The 12,502-nt window shown below is 39.0% G+C and overlaps 1 protein-coding gene across 2 annotated transcripts in view; it reads left to right on the top strand.

Annotated features, from left to right (window-relative positions):
* The window catches only part of ADPRHL1 (ADP-ribosylhydrolase like 1), a 45,454-nt gene extending 34,741 nt beyond the window's left edge, over positions 1-10,713 (top strand). Inside the window, exon 8 of one of the 2 annotated variants that reach the window (XM_039527674.1) lies at positions 4,227-10,713. In XM_039527674.1, coding sequence (XP_039383608.1) covers positions 4,227-8,691 — 4,465 coding nt within the window. In that variant the 3' untranslated portion in view covers positions 8,692-10,713. The remainder of the gene's footprint in view (positions 1-4,226) is intronic. The other variant, XM_039527680.1, reaches the window with a different exon arrangement.
* The last annotated feature ends 1,789 nt before the right edge of the window (positions 10,714-12,502 follow it).

Raw genomic sequence — 12,502 nt, 5'->3', positions numbered from 1 at the left:
CATAAGCTTTTGTGAGTAAAAAACCCCACTTCTTCAGTTGCATGGAGTGAAAATTACAGATACAGGCGTAAATATACTGACACATGAAGTATATGTCTTATTACAACAATCTGTAAACTATTAACTCACCTTTGTCCTATGACTGCAGAGGTGTTAATTGCCAACTTCATTTTGAACGGTTTCTTGCAATGTGTTAACTCCTTATGCTTAGCAATCTGTTTCACCTTGTATTTAGCAGCAACCTTCTGAGTACCTTTCCCAGATCTGAAGAAGAGCTCTGTGTAGCTCGAAAGCTTACCAACACAAACTACTACTTCACTCACCTTGTGTCATTCCTGTCCTAGGACCAACATAGCTATAACACTACTGCAAACAACTATGCATAAATAAGTAAATTGCCTGCTTGCCTCTTGAAAATATATTATTGCTGAGTGGGTGGGGGTTCATTTAAAATAAACAAACAAACAAGATCTTTGAAACTGGTCTTAGATCACCTGGACATACATGTGATCAGCCCATTCTGACATTTAAAATCATGTAGTTAGGACAAAAATACCCAGAAAATAGCTTATCTAGATCTCTTAAGGTAGATGGAAGCATAATTTTTAAAAATGGCTTTTGGGGGTAGGGAAGAGAAGCCTGGTACAGTAGAACCTCAGAGTTACAAACACCAGGGTTAAGAACTGACCAGTCAATCACACACCTCATTTGGAACCGAAAGTATGCAATCAGGCAGCAACACACACACACACACACACACACACACACACACACACACAGTACAGTACTGTATTAAACATAAATTACTAAAAAATAAATAAAGGGAAAGCAACATGTTTCTTCTGCATAGTAAAGTTTCAAAACTATATTTAGTCAATGTTCAGTTGTAAACTTTTGAAAGAACAACCATGGCGTTTTGTTCAGAGTTATGAACAACCTCCATTCCCGAGGTGTTCGTAACTCTGATGTTCTACTGTATGCGTTAGTGCTGCCCACTGCCATGGGGGAGTTCCAGGTTCCAGTTCCAGAATGCTATTACCTCATTCCCTGGCCTAGCTCATAGCCTGGGGGAGTGCCTTGCACTTCTCAACAGAAAACCCTCTGACTGTTTATGAAATGGTGTTAACAGACTCCCACTATGCACAACAGCCCAAAGGGACCATTCTGTCCAGTTCCTCTCAGCTATAATGACAGGTGGTTATAGTCCAAGGAGTGAACAACAGGCATTGGGATAATATTAGGGATGAAATCTTGACCCCATTGGAATCAAGGTCAAAACTCCCATTCAATGTGGTCAAGATTTCCCTGCAGGACTTCATGCAGTAGACTCTCCCTTAGGAAATGCATTGGGTTTTTTAATGCTGTAACAATAGTATCAGCATTCCCCTGTGTCCCCACACATCTGTGTTTATTTTAGAGAAATAACTTCACATAGAGAACCCAGGATTTATATTTCATGGTACATGGTCATTCGAGAGAGCAGATTTTTTTCACAGATACATTGTAATGCTCGTTTGTGGGTGAAATCATCTTGGAAAAACTTCAGATGCCCTGAATAGGTAGAGTAGCTCTTGTTCATCTTCTGTTACTAGCTGATGAATATAGACCAGAAATTCTGATATAGGACATACACAAAATAATGTTGTGTACTTATAAAACAGTGTAATATTTCTGAAAATGCACCCTAACGAAAATACTCTAAAATACATCCTATTGATTTGACTTATGGGTAAACCCTCAATAGAGATCACTATTGTTTCTTTTACCACCTAATGATCATTGTGTCACAGTCCTCAACTGATTGATTAATGCTATTTTAATGAACTCCAAAAACAAGAGGATCTGATCCTGTTCCGATTGCAGTCAATTGGGGTTTTGCTATTGATGTTAGTGGAAGCCAGGTCAGCTTATACTTTATTATATGTTTATGGGAATGTCCACAGTATGGTAGGAACTTTTTAGACAGAATAAGGAACAGCCGCAACCCTGGCAAGCTTGCAGTCAGAGGTGAGATAGACAGAAAAATAGGGCAGGGCTAGAGCAAGTGGGAGAGAGTTTCTTTTTTTCCTTAATTCTCACAAAAAAATTCAAACTAAACTGGTAACAATCAACTCAAATGTCATGATAACAGAGTTTTCAAAATTATAAATCCATCAGAGCTCTTGATTGAAATACATTGAACATTTGGCTTTCTCTGCCCATTGCAATCCAAAAAAATATGCTTTTAAAAGAGTGACTTTACTTAATCTCCTCCTGCCTTAGATGCCCTTATCCATAACAGGAGGGGGAACTGCAATCTAATGATAGCCAATGAGGGCATCCTTCTGAAATTAACACCAGTTGTAACAAATGGAACTCTCAGTATGACATCAGAACTGGCTTCATTATATTTCTGTCCTTGTGTGTGTTACTGCTTACGTGAAGGGGTATTTAATCAGTGTTACCATGTACTATGTATGGGGAGGGCACCTGTGCTATGGTGAAATGTAGTCATTCACAGTTGAAACCCAGAGCCTAGTTGTTTGTTATACAGACATCAGCCAGTTGTCAAAATCTGTTTTGGTCTTTTAAAATACCCAGAAGGTCATTATAAATAGAACCTATTAGATCCATCAGCTTAATCTCATGCTGTTGTATGTAATTTTTAAGTGCCTTCTCTTCTGTATACTTGAAATGTAGCCATCTGAAAGCCAGATTTTGCCACCCTTTTTGACAATGAGCAGTACCATAATCTGCAGGTAGCCCTATTAAAATCACTACATAGGTTTGGTTTTAATTTCCCATTGAAATCAATGGTGTACAAACCTGCTGTCAGTAAGAGTGGCAGGATCTTGCCCTATAAGAATACAGTTATGAAGACTGATACTACATAAAATGTGAACAGTTTTGCAACCTCTCTTCATTCTAGTTATGCACCTTATTAGTGTACATCGGGTTTAGTTTACAGAATTTGTTGTCCCATTTCTGCTCATAAATGAGGAGGACATAAAAATGAATATTCCAAATCTTCGCCTGGTGTCTTGGCTGGACTCCATCCACAACACTATTTTATTGCACAGTGAAGTAATCCATTTTCTCATGGGTGCTAGAAAGCTGACACCTCTTGTGGTTTTTTCCAAAGCACTGTCTTATGTTATTGACTTCACTCTACAGCTTTTGCACTAAGTTCTGTATTTTATTTAGTAACCAATCAGCACCATTTTTTAAATCCTCGACTCTCTGAAGGCCTAATTCTCCAAACTGAACTGTAGAGACAGCATGCCAGACTTCCTGCTCCAGGTTAAATACTGAAAGGGTGCAGTAGTCAAGTGCCATTGCCATGGCTGTCATTACATAAAGTGCTCTATCTCTAGTTCTGTCCTACTTGTCATTGGTGTGATCCTTTTGGAAAGTAGATTTAAGGAGGCATTTCCCACATGCCAAATGTCCCAGATTAGATTAGACTCCTCCTTAACTGGAAAGATTCCTGCTAATTTCTAAATTGTATCTACAGTGAAACCTGAGTCTGTGGCTGATCTACACTTTTCAGCCTTCAGATTTTGTTTTTATGTTAAGCCAGAGGCACAGCTGTATTTCCATACTGAGTGTGTTCTCATCTTCTTTATTGTTTAGCAAGAGTGGAAATGTTTGGTAACACTTGTGTATCAGGGGACAATAGAATTTAAAGAGAGTGAGGAATGGCACAGATGAGCTTTGTTCACCATTGTTAGTGTTGTTTCTTCTCATGACTATTTGCCAGTTACTGTCCAGTGCTACCCAAATTTTTAAACAATTGTCACAAAATACAGGAGAAATTGCAGGCTGCACAATGTAGGATTGTTATTAAAAATCTGCAAACACACACACACACCACAAGATGCTTCATGAGGCTTCTAAAATATTTTGCATGCTGTTAACAGGCAACTAACTATGACCCAGTTAAGAACTGTAAGTTAAGGTATTCTGTTTAATGCACTATACATGTAATTTAAAAATAATAAGATTAGAAGAAAGTGACTGGTAGTGGGACTGGTCAGTACAGCTGTAGGGACTTCCACAGACCAATTTCTAATTGTGTATGTGTGTATAATACTAAGTTTATCTTGATTTAAGTTGTAAAACAAGTTTTAGAAGATTTCTGTTATAAAAGAAAGGATCTGTTAATAAATAAAATAAAAGTAATACAGAGTAAGGAAGTAGAGGCAATACTGATGACTTCAAAAGAGCATTCATTTTCTTTTATGCAGCACTAAATGTACAAAGTTTTGTGATGATAAGCTGCTGATAGATCCCATGGTGCTGAAGAAGAAGCTAAATAGGATGGCAACAGAACCAGGGGCTTTTGCTGTCCTCAGCAGCCTGCTGCTTTACATCACAGACCTCGCGGCCTGCGACCCACAGATGCCGAGGAAGAAGGCAAAATGGGCAGAAGGCAAAGGAAGCAAGGTGATTTGTAATCCTGAATGCCAAAGTGCAAACAAGAGCAAGCGCCCCACAAGATTCCAGCTTTTGCAATCCAAGTTCATGAATAACAATCGCGAACCTTACATAAAGAAGACAAGAGAAGTTGGCAAACTAATCGTTAAAGAAAAGCAGTGGGTAAACAGGGGATGTCTAAATGCCACTGTTAACAAATTAGACAAAAATAAGGAAAAAAAAGGAAGTGGTCAAGCACCAGAAGAGAACAAAAAGATAATGCCCAATGAGAGGGTCAAGTGGAATGGTCTGAGTGGGAAAAATACAGTGAAAAACATTCTGAAGAAATTTTTAGCTGCAGAGGAGAAAGAAACTAAGGAGAACACTTCTGTCTGGAAAAAGAAAGAGCCAAACAGCAATTTGCCAAAAATAATCAGCAGGAATTCTGTTTTCTCCAAACTGAAGGAAAAGTTTGAACAGGCAAGTTCTGTTTGTTCAGCCACGGAGGCGAAAACTTTGCTGTTGCGCAAAGGTGAGAAAAATAATACAAAGGTCCCAAGTAGAACACCTATTCACAAACCAGAGGTCACAGTGCTACACACTGTGACAGCCACAGTTCTAAATAGCCCTCAGTCCCAGTATTTAGTGTGTACCACCGCTCCAATGCCTAGATTCAGTGTTGTGACTGAAATTAGCCATCCTTGGAGCTGGTTGACAAACAACACTGATAGTAATCAGCCTTTTGATCTTGGCACTCAAATGGGAGAGGTGAGTGACTCTGACAGCAAACATGATATTAAGCCTGGTAAGAATGAAATGCCAGAAAATAGGGCACAAGACAGAGAGTACAAAGGACAGATGCAAACTGTACAATGTGTAATGCCCAAGGTCATGACTGACAACAAGGACAGTGCAGAGACTAAAATAGATTCCACAAACCAAGGACCTGGTTTCCTTCCTAATCTAGACTGCTCTTCTACTTTCTGTAAAAATAAAGCCCTTGCAGAGCGCATTCCTACCTTATCTAAACCCACCCTATCTCACAAGGGGAAGAGCACATTAGCTGGATTTGATACATCTTCATTAGGAGATAATAAAGCTGCTCAAAATGTTAGGGAAGACAATCCATCTACTAACTTGCCTTATTCTGGTATAGCTGAAGGATCCAGTGGACACAGTCCCCAGGATATTAAAGAGGTTGATATTCCTAAAATAACAGTGAATGCATGCAGTTCAAAGGAGACAGAAATAGTGTTCTCAGAGTCAGAAAAAGATCCTCTCTTCACAAGCCAAAAATGTTTCCCGGAGGAGAAACTATCGGAAAATATTCCATTGTTTTGCTCCCCAGTAGCTCAGGCATCTCAGAATGTAGTGCCTCCAAATGATGACCTGCAGTTAACTGTCAAAATACCAGTTACTGACAAAATTCCACCACTGATGCCCAGGCAAGAAAATGCATCAGATTTTAAAGGCAAACATTCCAAAGCTGCTGTAAAAAGAGAGAAATTTCACTGTAAACAGGAAATATTTCCTAGTTCTAGAAAAAATGATTGCAAAATCACAGCTAAGCAAGAAAAGGAGCCAGCCATAAACCCAAACAAGCTGTCTGATTGTCAAATGCAAACTGAACAAATAACCCAGGAATCACAACCACATCTAACGCTCAGCCAACAAAATAACATTGATAATTTCAGCACTAATGTATCAAATCCGACTATGAATCAGACATACCAAGTACGCTCATCAAATGATTCAAAGAAGGAAAAAAGTGGTATTGTAGAAGGAAAGCATATCTGCTCTGATTTTGAAAAGGACCAAGGTCCATTGTCAAGTTATTTAATGAAGCACAGGTGTTATATTCCAGAAGAGAATGTTGGGAAGGACCAATTATCCTCATCAAATGAAATGACAAGTCAGGAAAACAATACTGCCAGAGAAAGGAGTACCTTGTGTCATCTGGAGACTTATCAAATGCCATCAAAGTATTTCATGAAGCATGAAAGTGACATTGCAGATGAGAATCCCTGGCCTAATTCTGAGACATGTCAATCATTCTCATCAAATTATTTAACAAAGCATGAAAACAGTGCTACAGAACAAAGAACCTGGCATGCTATTGAAAAGCCCCCAATCCCATCATCAAAAGATTTGGTGAAAGATGAAACCTATAGTGTAGAAGATAAGAAGGCTTGTCATAATTCTGATAAGTACCAATTACCTTATTCAAATGAGTCAGCGAAGCATAAAGATGATATTATAGCAAAGAATACTATGTATAACGGTGAGAATTACCAGACACCACCATCATCAAGTGATGTCATAAACCATGAAAATAATACAGCCAAAGAGAAGAATATCCATCATGTTTTTGAGAAAAATCAGTTACTCTCACCAAATGAACTGGGGAAGCATGAAAATAATACTGCAGAAGAGATAAGTCCCTTGAGTAACATAGAGAAATCCCAATTACCCTCATCAAATGCACTGGTGAAGCCTGAAAATAATACCGTAGTAGGGAGCATCCCCTTGAATAACTGGAAAAAGTACCGACTACCCTCACCAAATGAATCAGAGAAGCATGAAAATAATACTGTGGTAAAAACAAGACCCTGGCGTAATCTGGAGCAGGACCAACTGCCAATTCCAAATGATGCTCTGAATTATGAAAATGAGACGAGAGGTGAGAACTTTGAGAAAAAACAGTTTCCTTCCTCAAATGAAATGGTGACACATGAAAATAATAGTGCAAGTGAAAGAAATAACTTACATAAATATGAAGAGTACCAAATGCTGTCATCAGATGATGGCTTGAAGCATGAAAATGATACAATCGTAGAGAAGAATGCTACTGCAACAGAGAGAAATACCTTGTGTAACTCTGAGATGTGTCAAATACCAACATCAGGTGATTTTATGAAGCATAAGGATGATAATGCAAAAGAGAAGAATTCTTCTAGTTTTGAGACATGCCAATTACCAGTATCAAAGAATAAAATTAACACTCCAGGACCGAGAAATACTTTGTGTAACATCAAATACCAAATGCCATCAAGAGATTTAGTGGAAAATGAATATGACACAACAGAAGAGGAAAACGCCTGTTGTAATACTGAGAAATACCAACTGTTCTCATCCCATGAATCAATGAAACATGAAAATAATGCTGCAGAGGCAAGAAATATCCAGAGTAACTTTAAGAGTTACCAAAAGCCGTCATCAAGAAATATAGGGAAGCATGAAAGTAAAACTGTCCAAGAGAAGAGTACCAATCATAATTTTGAAGAGTACCAGTTACTCTCAAGAAATGCACCACAGAAGCATGGAAAGAAAGCTGCAGTAGAGAGAGATACCTTGTGTAACCCTAAGAACAATCAAAAACCATCATCAAGTTCATTGGTGAAGCATGAAAATAATGTTACAGTAGAGAAGCAACAACAAACACCATTGTCGGATGATTTTGTGAAGCATGAAACTGAAACTGTGGAAGAGAAGAATAAACATCATAGTTCTGAGAAGTACCAGTTAACCTCATCAAATAAATTGGTCAAGCATGGAAAAAATACCACAGTAGAGAAAAAGCAACAAATACCAACATCAAATGATTTTAGAAAGCATGAAACTAACACTGTGAAAGAGAAGAATAAACATCATAGCTCTGAAAAGTACCAATTAACCACATCAAATAAATTGGTGACACATGGAAAAAATACTGCAGTAAAGAAGCAACAAATACCAATATCAAATGATTTTAGGAAGCATGAAATTAGTACTACAGAAAAGAAAAATCCACATCTCAAAGTTGAGAAATACCAGTTACCCTCCTCAAGTAAACTGGAGAGGTATGAAACTAATAGTTCAGGAAAGAAAAATAGTTTGTGTGACTTTGAGAAGTATCAAGCTTCATTGCCAAGTGATCTCATGAAGCATCAAAGTGATTCAGCATTAGAGGAGAATACTTGGCATAACATCGATAACTACCAAAAATTACCCCTATCAAATGATGTATCCAAACATGATAAAAATCCTGTAGAACAGGGGAAAACCCAGCATGGCTTTAAGAAGTACCATAAACTATCATCAAATGATTTAGCAAAGCATGAAAATGTTGCTGCTGAAGGAAAGGCCAGAAGACCAGGGTCTGATCAAACAAATGACAGAAAAACAGAACTCCAGGACTGTGCAAGGACAGCAGCACAAGCAAAATACATAGCAGAAAGTTACAGTGAAGGACCCCTAAATTCATCTTTTAAACCAATGATAGTTAGAGTAAGTGATACATTTAAACATCACACCTGAAATATCTCTACAGGTAAACTAATGACCTCAATTATTTGTGTCATCGGATCTTTCTTTTTTCCATCAGTGTTCAAGACATTAAATTATCACTTTGTAATTGCATGGATATTGATGCGTATTTCTTAGGGTGCGATTCTTTTCCCTTTCTTAAACACTGGCCAGAAGATCACTGCAAATAGATCATCAAATGAATCATCAATTTATTATGAGAGGGCCTGAGAGATCATCAACAATTTAATCCTGCTCCAATCTCTCCTTGATAAATGCTCAGTTTTGTTTGTAACTAGGGTATTTTGAGGATGAACTTTCCTTTGTATTTACTCATTCTAATAAAACGCTGTTACTACTCCTTCTAGGAATGGCTTTAGACAATGTCAGGCTTCGTTAGGTCAAAAATGGCCACTTAAGTTCTAGCTTTAAAGCTGTAAATGCAAAGGCTGATCCTTGCTAACATGAATAATGTTTCCAGGGTAATGTGCGGAAAGGTAGATGCTTCCTTTATCTGCAGGAAAGTCCTGAGAGGACAATATGTTAAATAATTTACTGTCGGGCGCTTATGTTCTGTGGTATAAATATTGGGAAAATATTGATTGAACCTTCTGTCAAGATATTTACACTTTCGGGTGTGTACAGTATTGATATGTGTTTGTAGAAATAGGTTATTTCCTCATGCATGTCACGCTAGAGCTACTCCTGTGTTCACAAAGGGCCATAACGCAGCAACTACAAGTACTCACAAAGGGCCCAGTCCTGTAAGGTGCTGAGCAGGTCAATGAAAACAGGCTGCTGAGAATGCTGCAGGAGGGGTTCAGCACTTTGCAGGATTGGGGTTAATTTGCCTTTGTGGCATATCAGGGGCACACAGGCCCAAGGCAGGCATTGCCATGGATATTAAAGTGACTCATTGGAAAGTCTTATCGTGCTCATGCTTTCCTGTCAAGTGTAGCAAGTGTTTACCGTAGTACGATATGAAACTTGATAATAATGAGCAGCCAATGTCACTGAAACGTGCTGGTGGAATGTGATGTTCAGAGTGGACAATAATAGCAACTTCTGCGTAAAGTTTGCGTGTCCCAGGCTTTGCTTTGGTAGACAGGATGGGTTTGTTATGTTTGCTTCTTTCTGCTCAGCTGCTGAACAGAATGTAGCTGCAAAATGGAATCTTGCTGTTAATGCCACATAACACCCTGTGGTAGGTAGGTAGATATTAATATAATAAAGTCAACTCTCACATGTGCCAGCGTATCTGCCTTGTTTTCATAAGTCGGGCACTGTGGAGAGAAGCCTTTTCTAATTAAAAAGGCCTTTCTTTAAAGGGCACTTCCTAAGGGCTTTGATTCATTAAATGTTATCCACAGCCATCCGTACACAGATCCTGGCTCTTTGACAGCCAAGGCCAGCCTGCCTGAAAAGCCAATTAAAACCCCAATCTTTTAAGTGGCAGTAAGCTTCTGAAAGTTGCAGAGCTAATTTAGAAGGGGCAGAGTTTATGCAAATAAGCTCTTCCTTACCCACAGTCTACTGCACCACATTCCTTTGACTATGTTAGACACTGTCTGCAGCTACGCAGTACGTTTTAGTGGTCTGGTTGTTGCTTGTTTCCCAGACTGGCAGAATGCTCCTCTATGACTCCAGCCAAGAGAATGATGACATGAGCAGACTGGCAGCATGCTAAATTCAAATCCCTTTGATGACAGTATGAAGAGCACAGATACACAGACGACAGCTGGGCTGGGCAGGCCGGGGACACTGCTTTGAGAGGTGACATGGAACACAGTGTTCCCTCCCTGATAGCTAAAGAAGGTGATAGTTAAAATTTTTCCTTGAAGACGTAGCATTAGCCTTCCTGGTAGCAAGAAGCTCATGGAGTGAAATCGTCCCCTCCCCACCCCCCATGCAGAGGGCCAGATAAAAGGAGTGTGCCCCCCTTAAAGCCACAAAATTGGGAGTAAGTAGAATTTATGGGTTGTATAATACTGGACCTCTGCACAGGGGGGGATTCCATTCATGGAGACTTTTTGAGCCAGCAGCCATGGAGGCTTCTTAGAACTGAACTAAGCATGATTGATATTATTATTCAGTATTACATGACCTAGTTTGAAAGTGCACGTAACATAAAAAAAAATTCACATCGAACTAGAATAGCAAGTTCTCTGTTTGCCTGTTCTCTAGTTGGGGTCTAAAAATTGCAGATAGATCTGGTTGAAGTAGGGATGATTTTTTTTTATAAAAAATGAGTATTTATTTTCTGTAATAAAAACCTGCAGTTCCCATGGTTGGAAACATCACCAACCAGAATTAGGGAGCTTTTACTAGCTGCCTGGAAATTGATAAAGTGTTATTTGGGCAATGCACAGGGAATTTTATCTACGTGTACCAGGAAGCCCAACCCCTCTCTGTGTGTATCCTACATGTCTGCTTCTCTTGATACTGCCGAAGCACTATCGCAGTATTCTGGAACACTTTCCTTTCAGTACAAGTCAGATATTAGTGGGGTAGAGTAATTTTTAGGGGGTGATTTTTGCATTTCTGTATGCCTCAATCTATATGGGCTCGAAAAGTGATAAATCCATTAGCATCAATTGATCATCTACCATAGGTACTGGAACTAGGGGCGCTGGGGGTGCTGTTGCACCCTCTGGCTTGAAGTGGTTCCCATTATATACAGGGTTTCCAGTTTAGTTCAATGGCTCTTGGCACCCCCGCTATGAAAATTGTTCCAGCATCCCTGACATCTACCACAAGTAACCTTAAAACACTGCAGACACTTGCACCAACTGCAAACTAATGTGTGATGGCCCAGTAAAGTAAACCACGTCTTTTAGTATCAATAATTATTAAGGAAATGTCAAAACTGAGCCTAGGTATTTAACAAAAACCATGTGTAAGCCAGGTGGGGGGGGGAGGGGGGTTTTATCACTGTCCTGGGAAAGGAAGTGAACACCAAAACCAACTCTCTTTAAGGCCCTTGGCTCAGGGCACCATTTAGTGTTTGAACACAAAAGACATAGAATAAAGCAACTTTTAGTTGCTGGCTACAAGCCCAGAGGTTTTTTCCCTTGTTGCCTCCAGCCATGTGGTAGGCAGGGATCCCTTAACCCTTTTTTGGACTGCTGCTCACGTTGTCCAAACAAGTAATTTTTTTTTTTTTTTGCTATTTTTGTTAGCACATCTGATGTTTACTTTTCTATAGTTGAATTATTAATGTAATCATATGCAGTACTGCTACTGTAAAATGTTATTGTTTTATATTCTACTATAGTTCACTAGGGCTGGGATTTTGAAAGGGCATAGGGGAATTAAATAAGGGAATGAAGTACTCAGACCTCATTGAATTAAATGGGATTTAGGTGTCTGATTCCCTTATGCTGCTTTTGAAAATCCCAACTTAGACCTAGATACACAAAACCACAACCTTCTTGCAAATGAAAAGAAATCAGAGTGCAAAGGGTTTCTGCAAAGCAATTCCTGCATATGTGTTACTATTTAGAATTTCCAATGTTAATAGCGGCTTCCTCATTTGTATATGCAGTTATTTTTGCTAGGACCCCAAGCAAACATGATGACAATTTTTTCATGCTCCGGTGCATTTTGCATTGATTTGAGTTTTTGTAACTTTGCTGTAATTGAACATTGAGGGTCATGAAAAAGAAGGCAGTCAAGAAGCATGACTTTAAACTAGAGGTTGGGGCTCTTGGAGTAAAAGAATTAGGCTTGAGAGGAGGACTAGAATACCATACAAGAAGATCTGGACGACCTTGAAAACTGGAGTAATAGGAATGGGATTAAATTAAACAGTGTGAAGTGCAAG

Source organism: Mauremys reevesii, linkage group 1 (assembly GCF_016161935.1).
Source record: "Mauremys reevesii isolate NIE-2019 linkage group 1, ASM1616193v1, whole genome shotgun sequence".
Lineage (NCBI taxonomy): Eukaryota > Metazoa > Chordata > Testudines > Geoemydidae > Mauremys > Mauremys reevesii.
Note: the sequence above shows the minus strand (reverse complement) of the source record. Positions and strands in the feature narration are given on the sequence as shown.